Source organism: Gobius niger (genome assembly GCF_951799975.1).
Source record: "Gobius niger genome assembly, chromosome: 15".
Classification (NCBI taxonomy): Eukaryota; Metazoa; Chordata; class Actinopteri; order Gobiiformes; family Gobiidae; genus Gobius; species Gobius niger.
In genome coordinates this window covers 26,738,434-26,762,616 of record NC_136866.1, presented here as the reverse complement: position 1 = coordinate 26,762,616, position 24,183 = coordinate 26,738,434, and the positions used below count along the sequence as shown (strand labels likewise).

The 24,183-nt window shown below is 42.5% G+C and overlaps 2 protein-coding genes across 3 annotated transcripts in view; one reads left to right on the top strand and one right to left on the bottom strand.

Moving 5' to 3' along the window:
- The window catches only part of ino80 (INO80 complex ATPase subunit), a 94,892-nt gene that overhangs the window by 50,941 nt on the left and 19,768 nt on the right, over positions 1-24,183 (top strand). For both annotated transcript variants that reach the window (XM_079572631.1, XM_079572630.1), the window contains exons 28-30: positions 9,445-9,572; positions 22,287-22,381; positions 23,819-23,891. In XM_079572631.1, the coding sequence (XP_079428757.1) occupies positions 9,445-9,572; positions 22,287-22,381; positions 23,819-23,891 (296 nt within the window). The remainder of the gene's footprint in view (positions 1-9,444; positions 9,573-22,286; positions 22,382-23,818; positions 23,892-24,183) is intronic.
- On the bottom strand, positions 1,977-3,215 carry LOC306975074 (uncharacterized protein; the record flags this gene model as incomplete). The annotated part of the gene is made up of 2 exons (XM_079572494.1): positions 2,895-3,215; positions 1,977-2,642 (listed from the first exon to the last, which is right to left on the bottom strand). The coding sequence occupies exons 1-2, from the start codon at positions 3,120-3,122 to the stop codon at positions 1,977-1,979; spliced, it is 894 nt and encodes a 297-aa protein (XP_079428620.1). The 5' UTR covers positions 3,123-3,215.

The window sequence follows — 24,183 nt, the reverse complement described above, 5'->3', positions numbered from 1 at the left end:
AAAGTGAGTTTGCTTTAGGTCCAAGTCTATTATTGCTGTGTTTATTATCACAAAGTTGAATACATTAGTGTAGTATTTTTCTTCTTGTGTGTAGTTTAAGTAATTTCGTCATTATAAAAAATCGTGATTAAATCGAAATAAGTTTATAATTATGCCGTATCGCCCTCCCCTATTCTAAAGTAGAAACAAGTTCTTTTTTTCATTACAGTTCAGAGTTTATTGACCATGAGAGAAAAGACATAAAAACAGGAAGGAATACATTTGTCTTTTTTCATTTTACATACTGTACTTAATTCATGTTAATATTCTCCATAATCTGTAATTGCCAGATCTAAATCCATTTTCCAAGTGCATTAGCCTTCAGATCAAAGTCCCCTGTTAGTGCGAGCATGACTTCGTCTCCAGGGTTATTTATAGACCCCATGGCGAAGTTCCGGTTCAGCCACGCAACATGCTCTATGGGCGTCCTGTCCCGTCTAGTCGAGTCGCACTTCTTAAACGCCTCTTTGGTGCGATCGGCAAAAGAATCCAGTTCAGCCACAAATCTGTCACTGGCCTCTTTAGGGTCACAGTTGAGAGATAGAAGTTCCTCTGGCCCTTTGAGATTGAGATTGCTCGGCTGGAAACCTTTAATATCAATGATTTTATTAGAGATACGCTGTAGGTGGAGGGCCATGCTCTGTCCTATTACCAAGCACTTAATAAGATTCACTAATGTAATGTCGTCAAGCTGTTGAGCAGCGTAGGCAGTGTCCATTGCAAGTGTCCCTCCACGCTTTAGCTCGAGTAAATACTTCTCCGTCTCGTCCCTCATCCTGGTGGGGTTGTTGGCGATATGCGGCACCAGCCTCAGGTATTGGCTGACGGTGTGGACCAATGGTGGGTAGGTTCCTCTGGGGTCTCTGAGGAACAATCCTGGGATGGGCTCTCCGTAGGGCTCGTACTCTCCCTTCACTTGTCTGGCCACAGTGTCAAACAGAACGGCCAGAGACAGAGCCACGACCCCCACTCCTCCATTAGAGACCTTCCCCTCTCGTCCAAACGTGCTCCTCAGAGTCTGGGTGAAGTCCTGCTGCTGTGGGGGCGTCAGAGAGGCCTGGACAGCAGCGTAGTGCTCACTCAGATGCAGAGAGGAGTTCACCGTTAGCGTGTTGAGGAGAGGACTCGGGCCGTAGTCAGGGAAAGGACAGAAGTCTCGAGCGGCGGCAGCGAGAGGCGCCACGTCCTGAGGTGAACAATTCATCATCTTTCCAGTTTGTGGAGCTGTCACTAACGCTGCTCTTTATACGGTGTGTCTGACCCGACTCTGAGGACAACATTGATCTCTTCTGTTAAAGTAAATATGATGAAATGCGAGGCCTTAGACTTTGAACAAATACTATTTCTGGTACTTGAGGGCACAACGTTATGTCAGAGCTAAAGTTCATTCCAGTTTATTCCACTTCCACCTCAAAAACCTTTAAAAAACTTCCAGGTCTAAGTAAGGCTAGATCTTAACTAAAATGCAAATTAATATTCATAGGTTATATCATTTTACACAGATAGTATTCTTTTCATCCATCTGAGACAACTAGTACTTTGTGTATGGACATTAGTATCGACATTTGTTAGTAGAAACTCATACAGTTGACCCAAAATTATGTTTTATTGTTGTTCAAAGCTGCATCTTTGAGCTAGAAAACCTTTAATGTGACAATATGCAAATGAGTAACATGGAGGAATTTCATTAAATGTGACTTGGCGTCTGTAGTATATTATTGTTGTTGCTTTGTGTCTCTTGTAGCCTTTCCTAACACCTGCCAATAGGACAATTGCACAAACCAAAATAGGTAATCAAATCATGGAAAATATTATAAATGGATTAAATGATTTGAAATAAAACCCGACATGTAGTTTATTGCTTATTTATTTGCCGTACTCATTTCATTTCACTTATTTCACATTTATACATCAGTTTTTATCTTTGATTTACAGATCTAAACCCATTTTCCAAGGGCTTTAGCCTTCAGATCAAAATCTCCTGTTTGAGCGGGCGTGTCATCGTCTTCAGGCTCCATCATGGGCATAATGTTGATGACCCAGTGAAGCCACGCAAAGCTCTCTATGGCCGTCTTGTCCCCTCCAGTCGGGTCGCACCTCTTAAACGCCTCTTTGGTGCGATCGTCAAAAGAATCCCGTTTAACCAAAAATCTTTCACTGGCCTCTTTGGGGTCACAGTTGAGATTAAGCAGCACATTTGGCCCGTCGGGATTGTCGCTTGGCTCGAAATCTTTCATAGCTATGGTTTTATTAACGGTATGTTGGACCATTCTCTTTCCCATCATAATGCACCTCAAAAGATTCACTCCTGAGATGTCTTCACTTGCAGCGTTCACTGCAAGTGTCACTCCACGATTTAGCTCGAGTAAATACTTCTCCGTCTCGTCCCTCATCCTGGTGGGGTTGTTGGCGATATGCGGCACCAGCCTCAGGTATTGGCTGATGGTGTGGACCGGTGGTGGGTAGGTTCCTCTGGGGTCTCTGAGGAACAGTCCTGGGATGGGCTCTCCGTAGGGCTCGTACTCTCCCTTCACTTGTCTGGCCACAGTGTCAAACAGAACGGCCAGAGACAGAGCCACGACCCCCAGTCCTCCGTTAGAGACCTAAGAAAAGACAAGATAATCCTTTATTGACCTCACAGTGGAGAAATGAACTTGTTGCATCAGCTCTGAAGAAACACAGGGGCAAAAGGTATAAACTGTAACATAAAATCAATTAGAAAAGACTAGAATACCAAAAGGTCAGCATTGGCAGTGCATAGTTTACAGTCAAACAGAGATTATTGCACGTAGTTTTACACAGGAGTTATTGCACATGAGTAACTCTGCAGTAGGGTACAGTCTGACAGCCGTTACCTTCCCCTCTCGTCCAAACGTGCTCCTCAGAGTCTGGGTGAAGTCCTGCTGCTGTGGGGGCGTCAGAGAGGCCTGGACAGCAGCGTAGTGCTCACTCAGCTGCAGAGAGGAGTTGGCTGACAGTATGTTGAAGAGAGGACTCGGGCTGTAGTCAGGGAAAGGACAGAAGTCTCGAGCGGCAGCCGCGAGGAGCGACGCGTCCTGAGGCGAGCAATTCCAGTTCCCCATCTTTACTGTTTGAGGATCTGTCACTAAAGCTGCTCTTTATACTGTGCGTCTGACCCAGACAGTGAGGACAACATTGATCTCTTCTGTTAAAGTAAATATGATGAAATGCGAGGCCTTAGTCTTTGAACACACTTAGGGACATAACGTTTTTTGGTCAGAACTAAAGTTTATTTCAGTTTATTCCACTTTATTTTGTTTCACCAAAAACCCTATTACTTCCAGATCTAACATCTCAACTGAAATTCCAATTGATATTCTGAAATCATTTCACACAGATAGTATTCCTTTCAACACAACTACAACTTTGAATATGGACATAAATATTGACCTGCATTAGGGCTGCACGATTCTGACAAAAAACCTAAATGCAAATAATTTTTCTGATTCTGATATTGTTATTGCGATTTCAACATTTTTTTTACAGCACATGCTTTATTCTTCATGCATTTAAGCTTCGAGCTGCATACTGTATATTCTTCTGAAACTGCTGTTAATCATCACGTTGTTACATTTCAGCCACATGCAAAACTGCAAGAGGCAAAGAGGCATTTTATGGTTTGTCAGAGAAACATGCATAGTTTTAATCATTCTCTAATGAACGTGGTGCTCTCACACTCTTCTCCCTCCTTATTCAGCAACATAAAAGCATTCTCTGAATCACAGGAGCTAGAAAACCTTTAAAGTGACAATATGCAAGTAACATGGAGTAGGAATTTAATTAAAAGTGAGTGGTGTCTGTAGTATGTTATTATTGGAGCTAAAACCTGCCAATAAGACAATGGTACAAACCCAAATAGGTCATCAAATCATGGAAAATATAATAAATTGATTAAATTATTTGAAATAAAACTCGACACGTAGTTTATTTTGTTTTTGTTTGTATTTATTTATCTGTATTTGTTTCCCATACTCATTTCATTTCACATTCGTACAGTATTTTCCATAATGTTTGATTTACAGATCTAAATCCATTTTCCAAGAGCTTTAGCCTTCAGATCAAAATCTCCTGTTTGAGTGAGCGTGGCATCGTCTACAGGGACCATCATAGGCATTATGGTGATGACCCAGTGAAACCACGCAAAACTCTCTATGGCCGTCTTGTCCCCTCTAGTCGGGTCGCAGTTCTTAAACGCCTCTTTGGTGCGATCGTCAAAAGAATCCAGTTCAGCCAAAAATCTTTCACTGGCCTCTTTGGGGTCACAGTTGAGATTATTCATAAGTACCTCTGGGTCTTTGCGATTGTTCTTGTTTGACCCGATTTCGTCTAGATTTATGGTTTTATTTGATATACGCTGTAGGTGGAGCGCCATGTTCTTTCCCATCACATAGCACTTCATAAGATTCACTCCTGTAATGTCTTCATAATGTTGAGCTTTGTAGACATCCTCCATTGCGACTGCAGCTGTTCGCTTTAGCTCGAGTAAATACTTCTCCGTCTCGTCCCTCATCCTGGTGGGGTTGTTGGCGATGTGCGGCACCAGCCTCAGGTATTGGCTGATAGTGTGGACCGGTGGTGGGTAGGTTCCTCTGGGGTCTCTGAGGAACAGTCCTGGGATGGGCTCTCCGTAGGGCTCGTACTCTCCCTTCACTTGTCTGGCCACAGTGTCAAACAGAACTGCCAGAGACAGAGCCACGACCCCCACTCCACCGTTAGAGACCTTCCCCTCTCGTCCAAACGTGCTCCTCAAAGTCTGGGTGAAGTCCTGCTGCTGTGGGGGCGTCAGAGAGGCCTGGACAGCAGCGTAGTGCTCACTCAGATGCAGAGAGGAGTTCACCGTCAGCATAGTGAGGTGAGGACTCGGACTGTAGTCAGGGAAAGGACAGAAGTCTCGAGCGGCAGCCGCGAGGAGCAACACATGCTGAGGCGAGCAATTCCAGTTCCCCATCTTTACTGTTTGAGAAACTGTCACTAAAGCTGCTCTTTTATACTGTGTGTCTGACCCAGAGTACAACATTGATTTTTCCAGTTAAAGTAAATATGATGAAGTGCAAGGCCTTAGACTTCGAACAAACTTCAGGGCTTAGCTACAGTTTATTTGAATTTATTCCACTTCAATTTGTCCCACCAAAAACCCTACAAAACTTCCAGGTCTAAGTACGGCTAGGTCCCGAAAGAATATACATAGTTTTAGTCATTATCTAATAAATGTGGCGCTCGCACTCTTTTCTCCCGACGTATTCAGCGACATGAGAGCATTCTCTGAATCAGAAGCAGAAATTTTAGCTACAATAATAATATAGTGCAAACCAAAATAGGTCATCAAAGTCATGGAATATGTTCTAAATGGATTAAATTATTTTAAATACAACTTGACACCTAATTTATTTTGTTTTTGTTTGTATTCACTTATTTGTATTTGTTTCCCATACTCATTTCATTTCACATTTATACAGTATTTTCCATAATTTTTGCCGGATCTAGATCCATTTTCCAAGTGCTTTAGCCTTCAGATCAAAATCTCCGAGCGTGACATGGCCTTCACGCTTTATCATATGAATTATGGTGATGGTCCAGTGAAGCGACACAAAACTGTCTATGGCCGTCTTGTCCCCTCCCTTCGGGACGCACCTCTCCAAAACCTCTTTGGTTGGTTCGTCAAAAGAATCCAGTTTAGCCAGAAATCTTTCACTAGCCTCTTTGGGGTCACAGTTGAGATTAAGAAGTACATCTGGTGTTTTGTAATTGTTCTTGTTTGAAAAGATTTCTACCAGATCTATGGTTTTATTAGCGATGTGCCAAAGATGGAGCGCCATGCTGTTTCCTATCACATCACACTTCATAAGATTCAGTCCTGTAATGTCTTCATACCGTTGAGCAGTGTTGATTTCGTCCACTGCAACTGCCGCAGTTTGCTTTAGCTCGAGTAAATACTTCTCCGTCTCGTCCCTCATCCTGGTGGGGTTGTTGGCGATGTGCGGCACCAGCCTCAGGTATTGGCTGACGGTGTGGACCGGTGGTGGGTAGGTTCCTCTGGGGTCTCTGAGGAACAGTCCTGGGATGGGCTCTCCGTAGGGCTCGTACTCTCCCTTCACTTGTCTGGCCACAGTGTCAAACAGAACGGCCAGAGACAGAGCCACGACCCCCACTCCTCCGTTAGAGACCTTCCCCTCTCGTCCAAACGTGCTCCTCAAAGTCTGGGTGAAGTCCTGCTGCTGTGTGGCCGTCAGAGAGGCCTGGCCTTTTGATCAGAACGAAAGTTTATTTGAATTTATTCCACTTCAATTTGTCCCACCAAAAAACATATAAAGTTTCCAGGTCTAAGTAGGGCCTGGTGCTGGTAATATTCCTTTCATCCATGTGAGACTCTGCTGACGATCACAACTACAACTTTGAATATGTACATAAATATATATTGACCTGCAGCAGCGTAGTGCTCACTCAGCTTCAGAGAGGAGTTCAGCGTCAGCATGTTGAGGAGAGGACTCTGGCTGTAGTCAGGGAAAGGACAGAAGTCTCGAGCGGCAGCCGTGAGGTGCGACACATCCTGATCCGAACAATTTGAATTCCCCATCTTATAGTTTGAGAAACTGAGAGTCTTAAGCTGCTCTGTATACTGTGTGTCTGACCCAGACAGTGACGACAACACTGATCTGTACAGTCAGAGTAAATAAGATAAAGTGCAAGGCCTTTCTGGTATTCCCGGCCATAACGTTATGTTGTCAGAAGTTCAGCGTGCTCTCCTCTGTCTACTTTGACTGACGGCCGTAGAGAATGAGGGTTAGCTACAGCTGCCGGGGCCCTGTCGAAGCCGTCAGACTCACATGCTCGAGCTTAGGGTTTGTGACCTCTCCAATATGTCCGCCCTGTGTTTCCCGTGTTCATCTGTTCTATCGGTTCCTCTTTAACACCTCGACAGGCCCTGACCTCCGCACGGGGCTAAACCCAAGGGTCGGAGGCCAAGGTTCAAGTCAAGTACGCATTAGCATCGAATGTTAAAGGGGAATTTATGAGGCCGGGTCAGCTGCTCTGGAAGGCTTCGGTCATTTGTAGCATTTTAAGCTGCAGTGAAGTAAAAGATAAGACTGACTGAGATGACTTAGATTATTACTACTAGAATCCTACCAATCCGCCAAGTTTATAACCAAAGCCAGAGATTCATCTTGCCAGTGAAAGACAAGCATTTTTGGCGGCCATTTTACACGATTCTTTGCTCAGAACTTTTTTGTGCGGATGCCCGAGCGCAGAGCCTCCCCGGGGGACTCTCCGCTCACCCTTTGCCCCTGACCTCTTCACCCGACCTAGGCATGAGCTGAGCCGGAGTCCCCAGTCCTCCACAGAGCCGCTGTCACTCGCTTTGTGGACCGTCCTGCCTTCTCCCCATTCAGCCTTTGTGTCGCTGACGTTAATCCCTCATCATCGGGACTCTATGGACTGGCACCTCTTCAGAATCCAGAATAATGTCAGGGTTTTAGTTGGTTTATTGGGTTTATAAGCATTATCGATATGGTATTAAGCTGATGATCAAGTTTAGGTGCCTTTTGAAGGGTTTCCGTGAGGCAATAAATGAATTAGGGCATTAGATCTAAACGCTTCTTGGAAAATAACGACATTGCTCATCTGTTTTTACTGCATAAATACAAAAATCATGGTCCAAAGCACAGTCATATGTAGATTTGGCTAGAATTGTCCACATTTTCTTGCTCAAAAGTTGCCTGTTGTATCCAATGTTCTTTTGGATTTCTGAAGTCAATTAAGTTGTCGATGTTCCAACTGCTGACTGACTCGAGTGGGATAGTTTGCCCATTTTCACCATCTTTCCTTTGTCCCTCCTCTCGCTCTCTGTGGTTCTTCGGATTTTTGTTTGATTTTGTCAGTACGAGCGTGTGGTGAAAGTAAACAGTTCGCAGATTAGCCCCGCTGATCCTCCGAGGCTCGAGGACTCTTTGTGCTGAACGGACTCCAGTGTCCAAGTGGATATTGATCGGGATTCAAAGCCCCATAGAGAAGCTGCGGTCGTCTCGAATCAGCAAGTTCATTATGTAAAAGAAACTCTTTCGCAGGCACTCGAAGGGCAGAATCTTTTGCCATCGGCAATTAGGAATTGTTTCATTCAAATTCAGTAAAAAAGTGATGCTAAATTGAGATTGAGCATTGAAATGACCTAATCTCCACCATACGACTGGTTCTTTGTTTCCCCATAGACTTAAATGGAAATTTGTCACTACACTAAAGTACTGCAGACACTAAATTCTCCAGTCTTGTTCTTACAATATTGTCAAGGGACTTTTCCATAATTTCTAGCCTGATTTTTTAACTAACTAACTAGGTTATTCATAAACTTAAAGCCAATATACCTGATTTTCTTTCCTTGTAATGAAACCAAATTTGTTTTGTTGGAAGCCCTGTGCATCTAATTGTAAAGTATCAGTATCAATTTTATGAGCTTGAAGGCTAGTTTTCTAACATTGCAGTGAAGGTGACCCTGAAAAGTGACCCTTTAACTTGTGAAATGCGCCTTTGTGAAGAATTGGGACGTTAGAAATGTGTTCAGAAAGTTAGGAATGAGTTTGGACACAACTAGCATTTAAATTTAGTGGCTTCCTCTTTCATTGTTTATAATTAACCCCTTAACTCCCACCTGAACCGAGCACATTTTCTCCAGTTTGGCTTTACCCCAATCCAAAAGCTTCTGGAAAAAAGGTGTGAAAATAGTGACAAAACTGAGACGAAAACAATGATGGAAATGTCACAAAAATGTCACAAGAAATTGACAAAAATGTGACGAAAAAATGCCAAAAATGTGACAAAAAATTGACACGAAAATTACAAAAAATTGACAAAAAAATGACAAAAAAATGACAAAAATGTGATAAAAAATGGACCAAAAAATGACAAAAAAGTTACCAAAATGAGATGAATACCAAACAAAAAAATGATGGAAAAAAAATATGATGACGTGAGGAAAAAGATCTCTCGGTTCAGGCGGGAGTTAAGAGGTTAAAAAGAAAATCAATTATAGAGACTTGTGTCAGTGACAATAATCCTAAAATCCCTCCTAATATATCTTTGTTACTAACATGTCAACAATGTAAACCCATACATTTTAACCTGGCTCTATCCATTAGTTAGATTTTGTTGGTGAATATGTAGGCATTTCTTTTTACCCATAAAATGCCTGAATTTTGTATGTAAACGATAAATGAAAAGAAAAGGAAACTTGCGACACATTTTTTCCCCACATGCCAGTAATCTACTGGAAAAAAATCAAATTGGTCTCTGAAGTTAGATTGTTGTGTCTCGCTTTATCAAAAGTACACAATAATAGGAAAAAACTTGTAAAAGTGTATTGCTCATTGTGTTTGTGACTCTCTTCTCTGGCAGATAAGGACAGCCTGATCACGGAGAGCGGGAAGCTGCACACTCTGGACGTCCTGCTGAGTCGACTGAAGGCCCAGGGGCACAGGGTCCTCATCTACTCCCAGATGACGAGGATGATCGACCTGCTGGAGGTAAGGGCGCTCTTCAGTTTCTATATATTCGCACTTGACAAAATGGGGTATGGGCTGGACAATCCTTTTCTGACAAGGATCTGGAAAGCGACGCCGCGTTTATCTGACAAATAAAGCCTATATCGCCAAATAAAGATCAGAGAAGCAACTTGGACAGAGCGCGGTAGGAGATCCATGGTAAGATCACACAGCGGCTCAGGCTGTAAAGGCCCAGGCGAGTGAGAGGAGGTGGAGCTTCAGGCCCAGGCGAGTGAGAGGAGGCGGAGCTTCAGGCCCAGGCGAGTGAGAGGAGGCAAAGCTTCAGGCCCAGGCGAGTGAGAGGAGGCGGAGCTTCAGGCCCAGGCGAGTGAGAGGAGGCAGAGCTTCAGGCCCAGGCGAGTGGGAGGAGGTGGAGCTTCAGGCCCAGGTGAGAGAGAGGAGGCGGAGCTTCAGGCCCAGGCGAGTGAGAGGAGGCGGAGCAAAAGCGAAAGTCCTTCAGTCTGTGGCGGAGGCATATACGTGAAAATATAACAAGTCAAATATATTTAAATGATCAGAAACTAACTTTAGTTTAATAAGTTGTGCAAAGGAAATTGCTGATTATTGGAATAGTTGTGGGAAAGTTGCGGGCTTTTGGAAAAGTTGCAACTCCGCACTGATTTCGTGGAGTTTGCTTGATGTTGCATTAATAGTTGCGATCACAACATCGCGAAATCCTGGAGGGACTGATTATTTGACTTTTTAAGCTGCTGACAGGAAGTGACATAAATAGAGGTAAAATTTATAGCAGTTTGACTCTTTTTGCCATTAACATAACATGGTTGGCCTCTATCTATGTCACTTCCTGTCAGTGTCCAATAAGGAAGTGAAACTATAAACATCATGAAATTGTCAAACTAAAGAAAGCTGGGATATTTTCTTATATAATAGTGTTAACTATGCTTTACCTGATGGTAAACTGGACGAATGAGAGCTTCTGCATACATTTGACACAGCAGTGGATTAAATTTGCTGGACTTTACCGTAATCAAACTTGTTCTACAGCTTTCCACGCCTCATGAAACAAATCCAAATTAATGAACGTCATTAAAATTTTGTGATTCGAGGAAACCATTACGAGTTTCGGGCCGTAATCAGGGACACGACAGACATGAAACCCTCCACGTGGCTTCGTAATCACTCTCTAATTATGAGCTGTTCACTGGTTCTTAATCATTAGCTCCGGTCCCCGTGGGTTTGCGGAGGCTGGTTAAGCCTTGTAGCTCCAGAGTCTCTCAGCCCCTCGTTACCGCGGCCATTAGGCTCATAATTAACAGGTCAGGCCTAATTACTGGGGCTCATCTGCAGAAGAGGCGACCAGATGGAGGGAGGAGGGCGAACTACAGCTAAACAAATTAATTTTCTGTCTTTGTGTTGAAATATCATCCTGGCTTCCAAACGTCCGGAGTGTACACAATCTAATAGGTTAGGGCTGCAACTAGCGATTGTTTTGGCAATCGATTAATACACAGATTATTTTTATGATTTATCGCTGGATCGCTTGTGAAAGGTGTTTGTTTTTCAAACTTTTTACCACTTAACCTCTTAACTCCCGCCTGAACCGAGAGCATTTTCTCCAGTTCAGCTTTACCCAAATCCTGTAGGCCAGTGTAACACCTCATTTGAAAGCTAAGACCTACAAAACTAAATTGATCTTTTTCCTCACATCATCAGATTTTTTTTCATCCCTTTTTTTGTTGGGCAGTCATCTCATTTTTGTCAAATTTTCGTGACTTTTTTTTGGTCACTTTTTCATCAAATTTTTTGATTTTTTTTTTGTTCATTTTTTTGTCACTTTTTTGTCACTTTTTCGTCAAATTATTCGCATTTTTTTGTCAAATTCTTCTCACTTTTTCGTCCATTCTTTACCTCATTCGTTAACTCAAAGAAAATGCCACATTAGATTCTTTTGAAAGTGTCAGTTCAGCATCAGTTCTTTTATAAGTCACTTTTTAACATATACTGTTGTTGAGGTCAACAACCTTTGCAATAAAAGTTGGAAAACTGTGAAAGTTGCTGCTACAACGCTCTGTAATTGATAAATACCAAGACACCACAACAGTGTTTCCTTAACTTTGAGAAAGGAGTGAAACAGCGCCCCCAATTTAACGCTGGTGGTCAAAAAGTGTACTGCATCCATATTTACCATTGAGAATGAATGGAAGAGAGTTAGTATTAACAACACGCAGCGCAAAAGTAGGTCACTCTCTGGCGGGCCAACAGAATTTTTATCAGCGGGCCAAATTTTGCCCGCGGGCTCACTTTGGGCACCCCTGGTCTAAAACAAGTGAAGAGCTTTGATTCCGACAACAGGCTTTCTTCTCATGTTGCCGTCTGTAACAATCGAATGAAACCAACCCCAGCTTGCTCAACACCTTCAGTACTACTTACTCGTATTTGAATGATCTTACTTTGATGTCTAAAAATGGGATTAATCTGCTTGAATAAAAGTCGTAATCTTTGCCACTCGCTCCATTGTTGTAGCCGCTGGCTCTCGCGGTGATGTGGACGAATTACATGGGCGTTTGGCGCTGCTTCCACTGTTACAGCTCAGTAGTGATTCCCTTCTGCTCAGGAGGCATCAGAGTTGGTTAAAGCCTGTGGTGTCGTGTCTTGTTAGTGCGGAAATGGCAGCCAAAAATCAGGAAACAATTGTATGAGAAATGTGTTGTGTAGACACAATATACGGTCAGTTTGATATCAAGCTTACAAAAGGCATGAATGACTATCATGGCTTTTTTGTTTAAAACTGTGGTAATTAAATGATAAATAGTAAAGTACATTTATATTGTTCTATAGATCTACATCGTAAAATAAGTCATATTTTCAAAAGCATCAAAACCTGTCATATGCACTTTAAAGGGGCTAGATGCAAGTTGGCCATTTTATACTCACTACTGCCACCTCAGGTCATGCGTGTAACTGCAGCTTCTGTATTAAGCTTGTGCATGACGGCACTTCAGACCCGAATTAACAACATTCTGAGTGACGGGGCAGTTGTGGTGAATAAGTCTGGGCTCATTCTGCACATTAGGACAGGGGTGTCGGAGTCGTTTGGGTCGAGGGCCGAAATTCAGCCCCCACGGCGGGTCGCGGGCCACATATTGTAAAGGACAGTGGCCTCATAAATAACGGCTTACACTTATTGCGCTTCATCAGCCTGTGTCACATGTTTCTCAAAGTGCTACATGAAGTCATTATTCATTCACTCCACATTCTATGGCCGTAAGGTACTATTGCAGCCACAGCCGCCCTTGGGCAGACTGACCATTTACCACGTGGCTATAATATGCTGTTTATATCCTGATCTCTTATTATGTCAGTGCCCTCTGCTGGACGTGTGTGGAATTCTTTCCTTTTTTTTAAATTTAAGCTGCCCCCTAGTGGCTGGAGTGAGCAAACTGGTTATTTCATTAATAATCCATAACTCCGCACAGAAATCGGCCAGAGACTTACTTTTTTTTTTACATGCTTAGGAATTCATGCTCCTCAAATGACCACATTAAATCATCTCTAAAATATTCTAAATTTAAAGTTATGTATGGGACTAAATCTATGACTTAAATGTCCAGATATTTTCATAGACTATTGAAAATCGTCGATGAAAAAAGAAGGGACTAAATTTCCAAAGGTAGTATTTCAAAGGAACATGACTGTGCTCCATGAAGCAGAATACCTTGATTTAATGTGATCAAAATGAAACTAAATCGACTAAAATTGCATTCAAATGTAGTTAAATTATTCTTAGATTTAGTCTAGCAAAACTAGACAAAAATTGAAGAAAATGATTTTACTAAATCTAGACATTTTCATCAAAAGACTCGGACTAAAACTAGATTAAAATATGTTATAATTAACACTGGGTCCTACATATCCAGGAAATGCTTTAATCATATCTCCATCTCTTGCTAGGCTTAATCCTTGCATCGCAAAGTAAAAACACTCGCCATGGCTTCACTACAGCCACACACGCCGCACTGTCTATTCTTCTTTATTAAAGCAGCTGCACAGCAAAGGGGAGCGAATGGAGGGGGTTGGAGAAGCTTGTGGAGAGATCACTTTAAAATCAGCGAAACGACTGGACTTTCAGCTGTTTTCTAACCAACAAAGTGTAAGACAGTGATAAATATGTGTTTAAGATTTTGACCAAATACCTGCAACATTTTTGTGATTTTTTCGTCAAATTTTTTTTTGTCATTTTTTTGTCACATTTTTGTCATTTTTTCGTCAAATTTTGATCAATTTTTTGTCACATTTTGTCACATTTTTGTCATTTTTTTGTCACATTTTGGTCATTTTTTGGTCACATTTTTGTCAATGTTTTCTCACTTTTTTGTCACATTTCCATCATTGTTTTCGTCCCAGTTTTGTTGCTATTTTCACAGCTTTTTTCCAGAAGCTTTTGGACTGGGGTAAAGCCAAACTGGAGGACATGTGCTCGGTTCAGGTGGGAGTTAAGGGGTTAAAAAGATAGTTTCAGGGCATGGCTTGCTTCTTCCTGTGTAAACCCCCTTTAGTCTGAGGTTAATTCACATCTAGTCCAGGCTTAATCCTTCCATTCACTGTCCACACTCGAGGAAACTACCTCCGAGACCTCTTCAGAAGTAATGTTGGCAATAAATTACAGTCGCGGTGGCAGCCTGTTTATTTCCACTTCCTGCACGTTCAAAACACGGGGTGCATTTTCTCCCGATGAGCCGTGAGAACCCGTTTGATCACGATCCGTTCCCACACGCACCGATGTAATCAATAACATCTTGGATAAATAGGACGACGCGAGTTTGCCAGCGCTGATATTAAAATACTGTTGTTTATTGACTTACAATCAGTGCCACATTTGAGCCGGTGCTGAATACATTTCTTGCCACAGTCTTTTGAAACCGAAGGAGGGGAATTCCTTTGAAATCGAAAACACAGTCCACACACGCTTTGAAAAGTATTTCTTTTTTATATAATTTTGTATTGTTTGTATTTTATATTTTAAGGTGAGACACTTCAGGTGAATAGGAAAAATACATGTATTGCAAGCTGTCATTTCAGCAACTGAATGTAAATAATGGCTCATACCAGGGGGATTTTGGCTCTTGTTTAGTTTTTTTAAAGAAGCCAGTTTAAAGTTGCCCAGCCAGGGGCGGATCGAGAGAAAAAATCACGGGGTGGCAACCAGGGGTAGTTTATAGCGAGTTTTGTTTGATTGCAAGGCAAGTTTTCTGTTTAGATGCTTTTTTGTTTAAAGCTGTGGTATTTAAATGATTTTCTTGTAGTAAAGTACATTTTATATTGTTCCATAGATATACATTGTAACATAAGTCATATTTTCAAAAGCATCAAAACCTGTCATATGCACTTTAAAGGGGCTAGATGCAAGTTGGCTATTTTATACTCACTACTGCCACTTCAGGTCATACGTGTAACTGCAGCTTCTATATTAAGCTCGTGCATGACAGCACTTCAGAGCCAAATTAGCCTCCCAAAATGATATACTAATAGTGGCATTATCCATAATATGAATAAGGGGTTTCTAACTTTGGTAATAAAAAGAAAAAAATCATCATCTTGGGAGCCACAGGAGTTGGCACCTGGCTCCTTATTTAGCTCTAAAGTTGTCATACTTTGTCCTGTCAAAATAGTACTAACTGGGAGTGAGCCTTGGTGAGCACCAAGTAGCTTCTAGAGCAAAACATCAATGAGGTGGCAAAACAATTACAAGGGGTTTACGTTACTAGTTGCCACCCCATGCCACCCTTCTAGATCCGCCCCTGCCCTCAGCTTCTCCACTTCACCGGTCCAGAATTGTTGCATTCCCACGCTGCATCCCTAGATGTGCCACCTTCGAAACAGCTAACCTTTTTCCTGCAAAGGCGAGCTCTGCACCTCCTCCACATCTCACAGTGGACCCCAACACACCCCTCACCTGCCCCACAACCATGTCAACACAAACACCTGCAGAGATGCAAATGTTTGAACCAGCACAATCTGCAACAGTCAGAGTTTATCATTATGACAAGTTTACAAAAGAAACCTCTGAGCGACCTGCTCTGACGCAGCTAAAATCCGTGTGAAATGTCCATTTGTAATAATCCAACATCTCCAGGGAGCAGTCAGGCCATTTTCTTCCTTATGATTACAAAGCAGCCCCCGGGAGGCCGTGAGCCGTTCAAAGGGTGCGGGAAAGAGGGATGCCATGGTTAACGGTGTAGCGGTAAAAATGTCTTGTTTTTGAAAAAATATTTTACCGCGGATTACTGGTGTCGGCAAAGTGAGCCTTATGAGCCGCCGTCTTATCTGCTGAAGTTGCCACACAGGCGCACTCTGTAGCTTACAACCATAACAAAACAACATCTATCAGCCTTCAAAGAGGACCAAGCCTGAAGTCTGGGCATATGGGTATTTTAAGAAAGCCGAAGGACAGTTGATAGAAGACAGTTCAGTGTTCAATAAATCAGACTACAGTTAGATATTTTAAATCCCTCTGAAAAACCTTCAAAATCTGGAAAGTTTGGAGTCTCTAGGAGCTACTAAAGTGGACTTATTGATGCAAAAGTGGAATGAAAACCTCATTTTGAGAAAACAGTTTTAAAGTTCCTACTGGGACAAGGCCTCGTGGAAGACCCAGGACATGCTGGTGGGACTGGCCTGGTGTGGCCTCTGGGTCAGAACAGCTGGAGGAGGTGTGTGTGGATCGGGAAGTCTGGGCATCTCTGCTGAGACTGCTGCCCCCGCGACCCGGCCCCGGATAAACCAGAGAAAATGGATGGAGTTTAAAGTTTTGTGACATCGGCGCGTGCACCTCGTTGCCTTTTTGCTGCAGCCGTCTCCCACAAAGGAAATGTGTCATGTCAGTCGCGTATCGTGCTACACGTGGATACCAAACATGAATGTGTGTGGGAAAGACGAGGGAGCGCTGCAAAGCTGGACTGATTTCCTAGAAAAACTACAGCGCACAAGACGAGAAAAAGTCATAAAATAAGCATAGAAAAGGGTGAGTCTGGTCTTTTTTTTACTCTGACATTAAAACCAAGATGTTACGGGAGAAAAATGGCTAAAAGTCTTAACCTTGATCACTCAAAAAGTAAAACTAAGAGTTCACGCTAACATAAATAGTCAGACCCTCCAACTCGGGCTGCACATGATATCACCAACTATAATGTAAAGCTGATTTAAACGGCAAAAACAGAATCAAACATGACGCTGGAAACAGGAAATTGTCTCGGACAGATGCCTGGAATAATTCTCCCTCTAAGTGAAAGCGGCGATCGTATATCACACTGTAGAAGGCGCTGGCACCGAAAAGACAAACAGTGTCCAGATCTGACCCACACCTTGATTTACAACACGTGTAACACAGGTCAATGGGAAACACGCTCACACGGACGACTGCGGAGAGACTTTACACCGCGGGTCATGAGGGCGGGAAAGATGACGCCCTTCAGAGACGTTTTACTCCAAATATTATACTTTTTTAATGTGTGTACCATTGTGAGCAAAGTTATAGGACATTTAAAAGGAGCACATTTCAGACATCAGATCTAAAAAGTGACATTTCTCGACCAAAAATTAGGGTTCAAAGTAGGTTTTGATAAATAAATATGACTATTGTCTGTCAACTTTTACACACATTTTGCACAAAAGTTTCCCATTGTGTCCAATTTCATCTTTACTTTGGTAGTTTCTTCTTCTACTGTTGAAACTCCGATCTGTACTTCCTGTATTATACTGAATCAGAGGGAAAAATAAAACTGTCCTCCACATTTTTTAACATTGGATCTGTTCTGGGCTGTTCTTCTGCCCTTAAAGGGACTATATGGGGATTAAAAATGTTAATTATGTATTTTCCTTCCCCTACATGTTCCAGCCATGTCCAAAACTCAGACCTGTTCACCACAACTGCCTCTAAAATCCTGCACTGTCACTCAAGAAGTTGTTACTTCGGGTCTGAAGTGCCGTAATGCACGAGCTTAGTATAGAAGCTGCAGTTACGTGTAAGACCTGCGGTGGCAGTAGTGAGCACAAAATGACCAACTTGCATCTAACCCCTTTAAAGTCTGTTCACGACGGCGTCACGAAGTTACTAGCCACTGTGTTTGATCAAAGTGAAAGTTTGTTTCATTCCCACTCCTGCCTGCGGGGGGAGCTCCAGGCAAACTCCTCACCATCCCTGGCCTCTGTGTTTGCCATAGAAATTATTTAAAGTGGTAAAACGTAAAATGTCAAAGCTCAGGCACTATATGCATAATATAGCTAACTTAAAGGGGCCTCAGGTCATACGTGTAACTGCAGCTTCTATACTAAGCTCGTGCATGACGGCACTTCAGACCTGAATTAACAACTTTTTGAGTGACAGTGCAGGATTTTAGAGGCAGTTGTGGTGAACAGGTCTGAGCTCATTCTACACATTAGGACATGGCTGGAACATGTAGGGGGAGGAAAATACATAATGTGCTTTGAGTGCAAACAAGATTAATTATCAATTATAGTCTATTAATAAACTAATGGAAAAACATGAACATAACATTAAATGGCGACGTGACTCAGGCTTTTAGGTGACATTGATATAAACAACTCACATGACGTGACCTGAGAACTTGTGCCTTACAAATATGTAACATCAGTTGGCACTTGGCCGCTCCAGTAGTGTATTATATTAGGCTACTTTTGGTGATCCAATCCTAGCTTCTTTCCCAGCCTTTATTTTGCCGCTAGCATTAGCATGTGATCAAATCTACACAGAGGTGCAGAACTAACTCAGTGAATGAAGTCTCCAGGTTCAAAATGAGGTACAGCATGTCCATACTCACTGAGATTAAGTTGGGGAAAGTTGTGTTCTTAAAACCATGAGCGACAATACAGGTGTCGGTTCAGTATGGGCTATTTGGTATCGATACCCATCCATCCATCCATCCATCCATCCATCCATCCATCCATTTTCTTCCACTTGTCCGTTGCCGGGTCGCGGGGGTAGCTGTTGGACCTGCCCAAATCACATTGCACCGGCCCCTAATGGCTCCTCCTGCAGTTGGTGGGTCCACAGAAGGACGGCCTCATGGTTCTAACAGGGCCTGTTGGTCTCTCATAAGGGGCTTCTGACCCGCTCTTTGTCTGACCCGTCACCTAGGACCTGTTTGCCATGGGAGACCCTACCAGGGGCACGAAGCCCCCGACAACAGAGCTCCCAGGATCATTCGGGCGCTCAAACCCCTCCACCACGTTAAGGTGGCGGTTCCAGGAGGGGGGTATCGATACCCAATATGGCATTTTTCCCAGTTTCGGCTCTGATATATGATACCGTGTCGGGTCGTGCATCCCTAGACATATCCACTGAAAATGGCCTCTCTTTCTGGCCCAAATCTACTTTTATCCAGTGGTTCCCAACCTTTATACTCCAAGTGCCCCCCATCACAAAGATCTTGCCAATATTATTACAAAGTGACCAACTAAAGTAAGATTATTCAGTATTTAATAGTGTGAAGCTAAATTACTCTGAAAATCAACCCCTTTACTGAAAAACATTGACATTTTTTAGTCTGAAATAATCCCCTGTATCCCCTGCTAAGTGCTCAAGGTCCCCGTACCCCTGGTTTGGAAACACTGAACTAAATCACACACAATAAAAAGGACTATGTGTTCAAAACGAGGCTAAACATCCGTGAAATCCACACATTTTATTGGCTTTCCTTTTGAAAACTTAAACTTCTTTATGAATCTTATATAATACAGGTCGACCTTAACCTCAGCACAAGTGGGATCAGGACTCTGACAGATCGTTGCTTTTCAGCGTTTGCTCATTTCTACATTGTTTATAGTTTCCACCTCTCTTTATCTCCTCTGTATCTAACCCCACGCCTTGGCAAGCAGCATGTTTGGCTGACATCGCTAATGGCCCCTAATGCGGCGCTCACTCGGAGCAGATGGGCTCGTCGGGATGACGGCCAAGCCCCAGAGAGGGAGCTAACCCTCTGGGGGAGAGGCGCGGGCGTGTGGGGGTCACGGAAAACACGGCCCCGGATCACGGCGACGGCACCGGAGAGGCGACTCGCGACGCTAACCGCTAATTGCTGGTGTCGCGGCGCTGGCACAGAGGAGGGTACGGGGTTAAAAGAGTGCGACGGGTCGGGCAGTGACATCGGCACGACCTCAGAAACTCACTCCACAAACAGCGGGGGCGTGTGCAGACCCAGGAGGCCGGATCAGGTTCCTCATTTCACAATGTTTGAGGAGGGAGTGTTGCAATAAAAAGGAATCCCTGCACTTTAAAATAGCTGCGTTCACAATTGTAACGTTGGTTTTAGTTATTTTAAGTTTAAGTGACACAAAACACGCACAGTGAGATAAAATGTCCAGCTAGTTAAAGAGGAAATCTCATCTTGAATATATTACTTCAAAAGTACTTGAATTAAGTCAATCAAAGGGATATTTCTGGATTTTTGACATAGGGCCTCATTTCCTAGTTATCCAGAGTGTTGCTGATTTCTGGAGATATTTTTTTTGTTGTAATTCATGCAGTTCTTATATTTGAAGAGTTTCGTGGTGCTAGGTTAATGCAAGGCTAGTGCATGTCTATGGTATCAGCTAGCCATCATTAAAAACAGTGTGACCCGCTCCACAGTGCACCTGAGGCAAATCACTTATAACACCAGACTAACTATATAAATGTTTGTGTCCATAGAATAATCTTTGGAACCTTTTTTTGACCTTGCATCACATGAATGATCGCATTTTGAGGGACTATTTTCTAGCAGATCACTCCGCCGCCGCGTAGCTTATACAACCACGAAGCTGATGCTGCTCAAATATAAGTTATTTTAAATGCAAAATGGTTAAAATTACTCTATCAACACAAACATTTATATGGTTAGTCTGGTGTTATAAGTGATTTGCCTCAGGTGCACTGTGGAGCGGGTCAGACGGTTTTTAATGCAGGCTAGCTGATACCGTCGAAATGTGCTAGCCTAGCACTAGCCTAGCGCCACGTAACTCTTCAAACAGAAGAACTGCATAAATTACAAAAAAAATATATCCAGAAATTAGCAACACTCTGGATAACTAGGACATGAGGCCCTATGTCAAAAATCCTAAAATATCCCTTTAAAGCTGATTTTGAGATGGTTTAGACCAGGGGTGCCCAAACTTTTTGTCTCCGAGTGCCAAAATAAAACAATGTCAGGCCTGAAACACATATAACTGCAAATAATAATAGTTGCTTTATTTTTTTCTTTCGGTATATATTTGCATTTGCGTCTATCTACCAAATAACATACTACATTAAAGGGGCTAGATGCAAGTTGGCCATTTTATACTCACTACTGCCACCTACATACTGTTAAAGTGACGCGAGCCCGCAGTTCGCTTTGCCCGTTAGCCTGTTAGCTTCTTCTTTGTGATTCCATTAGTGTGTATTGGTGACTCCGACCCGGTGGCAGTCAAGTTGCAATTGTGGCTTTCTGGCCAGAGACACCAGGGGGAGATGAAAGACCCCCCAATCATCACATTAACACTTGTATTACCCCCGCAGGGACAAGGATTTATTAAGGTAAACATGCTACTTAGTACTGCTTTAACTTTGCAAAAAGAGTGAAACAGCGCCCCCAATTTGACACTGGTGGCCAAAAAGTGTACTGCATCTATATTTACCATTGAGAATGAATGGGAGAGAGTTAGTATCAACCATACTCAACGCAAAAACAGGTCACCCTCCGACGGGCCGACGAAATTGTTCCCCACTTTGGGCTCCCCTGGTTTAGACTATCTTGAGATAAGATCGCACATGTGCTGTTTTCACTGGATGTTTTGGTGAATGTTCGGCAACAGCTGAAGCATCCAGGCCTCTCACGCCTCTAATTTTATAAAATGACTTATCTGTTACAGCTCAAGGGAAACAGTTTCCTGTTTGTCAGCATTGCTTTTGCCTACCATAGAACTATTATGAATCATTTTACACATTAAATTGCCTAACACAGCCCCCAGACATGACGACTTTGCGATTGCTTGTTTGGAACAGCCATCAATTCTTATTTTATTTTATTTTATTACAAACAATGAAAGAGTTGAGTCCACGCTCATTCCGAACGTTCCTAAATATTTATAGCATCTCAATTCCTCACACGCACAAGTTAATATATATATTTCATAACTTGCAGTATGACTTTTCACTGTCAAAGAAAACTAGAAAACTCGCCTACAAGATCATGCAATTGTTTTTCCCACAAATGTTTTACTTTACAATTTAATCTGGTACAATGCCTTTGAATAGAGGAGATTAACTTAAAATAATCAAAATCAGCGTGAATTCTGCACTTAAGAATAAAGATTAAAAAAAATATCTTGCGCTCAATTTTTGATTAAGAACATTTTAATCTCTTGGAATAAGAGTGTTGCAGATGTGAAAAGTAAAAGAAACTCGCCTCGTGGACAGATTGCTTGGAAAGAGTTACAAATTTACAATTTTTTTTGCAACGTGGTCATTTGGTATTTCACAATGAGAGTATTTGTTTAGAGTGAGGTTTGAGCTGAAAGTGGGAATTGTGGGTTTTTCACAGTCTGGACACGAAGTTGCTGAAATTGCAGTTTTTTCAGAATGTGACGAGTTGTTTTTTAAATATAATTAGGTTTATTGATACAGTGTTCCTTCAAAACTTTGTTCTCACAAAGCTTAAAGGGGTGATGTCTAACTATAGCCTCTCTTTCTGCTTCTCCCAGGAGTACATGGTGTATCGGAAGCACACGTACATGCGTCTGGACGGATCCTCCAAGATCTCGGAGCGCAGGGACATGGTGGCCGACTTCCAGAGCAGGTAAAGAGAGTAAAAGAAAGACCAAACTCTCCCTTTACGATGCTTATGTTATGCCTTTGTCTTTCCCGCGCTTATTTAGTCACAAATGTAAAAAAGGCAGCGATATACAGGTGGATGCACAGACCGTTTTGTCAAAATGAGGTTTTCATTCCACTCTTGCACCAACATCTCCATTTTAGCAGCTCTTACAGACGCCACCCTTTCCAGGCTTGTCCTTAAAGGCGTATTATGCTACTTTTTATGTGAAAAGAAGTTAATATTTGTACATATTTGACCTTTTAGTGACCCAGCGGCTGTATGGTTGGTGCTTGACGCCTTTACTTTTCATCCTGGTGGCTCCAAAACCATTTCATGGTCTAAAAGGTTTCTGGATGGTTTTCTAGATGGGATATACATGTAACAATGGACACAGATACATCAGCAGTGAAAACCTACCAGAAACCTTTGGTCAACAATTGGTCCTGGAGAGTCCTAGAGGCCACTGTGATGGAAAGTAAAGGCACCATGTTAACCACCCAAACATCCCCCATAAAAATTAAAGCTAAAGTTCCTCTTTCATGCAAAATCTAATTTTTGGCTTTGGCTTTCGACTTTTTTAAAACTGCATTCAAGCGTCTTGTCTTCCGGGTTGGAAAAATACCTCCAGAAAATACTTCAAAATGAGTACTCCATTGTGGTAGGTAGGCACAATATATTATATAAATGCCTATAGTTTACTTTGGAATGGCTAAAATGGCATGATCCAGATCCTTTAAGAAGTACAATATACAGTATATTTTAGATTTCGCCAATATTTTTACCCAGTTTTCTTTAGTTTGACCATTGTGATGTTTCGACACTGAGAGGAAGTGACATAGAGGCACACCATTTTAAACTGTTGCCGTGCCAACCATGTTATGTCAATGGGAAAGTCAAACTGCTCCGAGACTGTACCTCTATCTATGTCACTTCCTGTCAGCAGCTTAAAAATGTCATTAAACAGATGTTGTCTAAATAAGGCATATTTTCAAAAACTTTAAAACCTGGCATATGCCCTTTTTTCCTAATGGATTTGTTGATTTTTTAATATAAAATGACTGAAAACCTTTAATACATATATAATATTTCTAAATGAATTTTTTTCCTGTTCACCTGCAGCGTCTCTGACTTGGTATTCACGACCGTGCAGAATTGCGATTTCACTGGTGATTTCTCCGGCCGTTTTCCCTGCAAACCTCTGCCATGTTGTTAAAATTGGCCCGTGCTGCTGTTTCTGCTCCCGGGCTCCACCAACGGCCTGGTTTTTATTAGCGCTCCGGAATCCTTTTGTTATTGTTGCAATTTGTCGGGCTTCGATTCCCAAGTTCCACGTTTTAAGCTTTGCTGGCTCGCAGCGAGAGGTGAAATGCCAGGTTCGGTTTGGTGAGGTGTGTTTTGATTGTTCTTTTCCCCCCACAGGACGGACATCTTTGTTTTCCTGCTGAGCACCAGAGCGGGAGGGCTGGGCATAAACCTGACCGCGGCAGATACCGTGAGTAACCGAATAACTCTCATATTCACTTTACTATGTCAGGATGCTCTCTATAGTCCCTCTGTAGAAGAACCACACAGTGATGGAGCTGGTCAGGATGCTCTCTATAGAAGAACCACACAGTGATGGTCAGGATGCTCTCTATAGTCCCTCTGTAGAAGAACCACACGGTGATGGAGCTGGTCAGGATGCTCTCTATAGACCCTCTGTAGAAGGACCACACAGTGATGGAGCTGGTCAGGATGCTCTCTATAGTCCCTCTGTAAAAGAACCACAGTGATGGAGCTGGTCA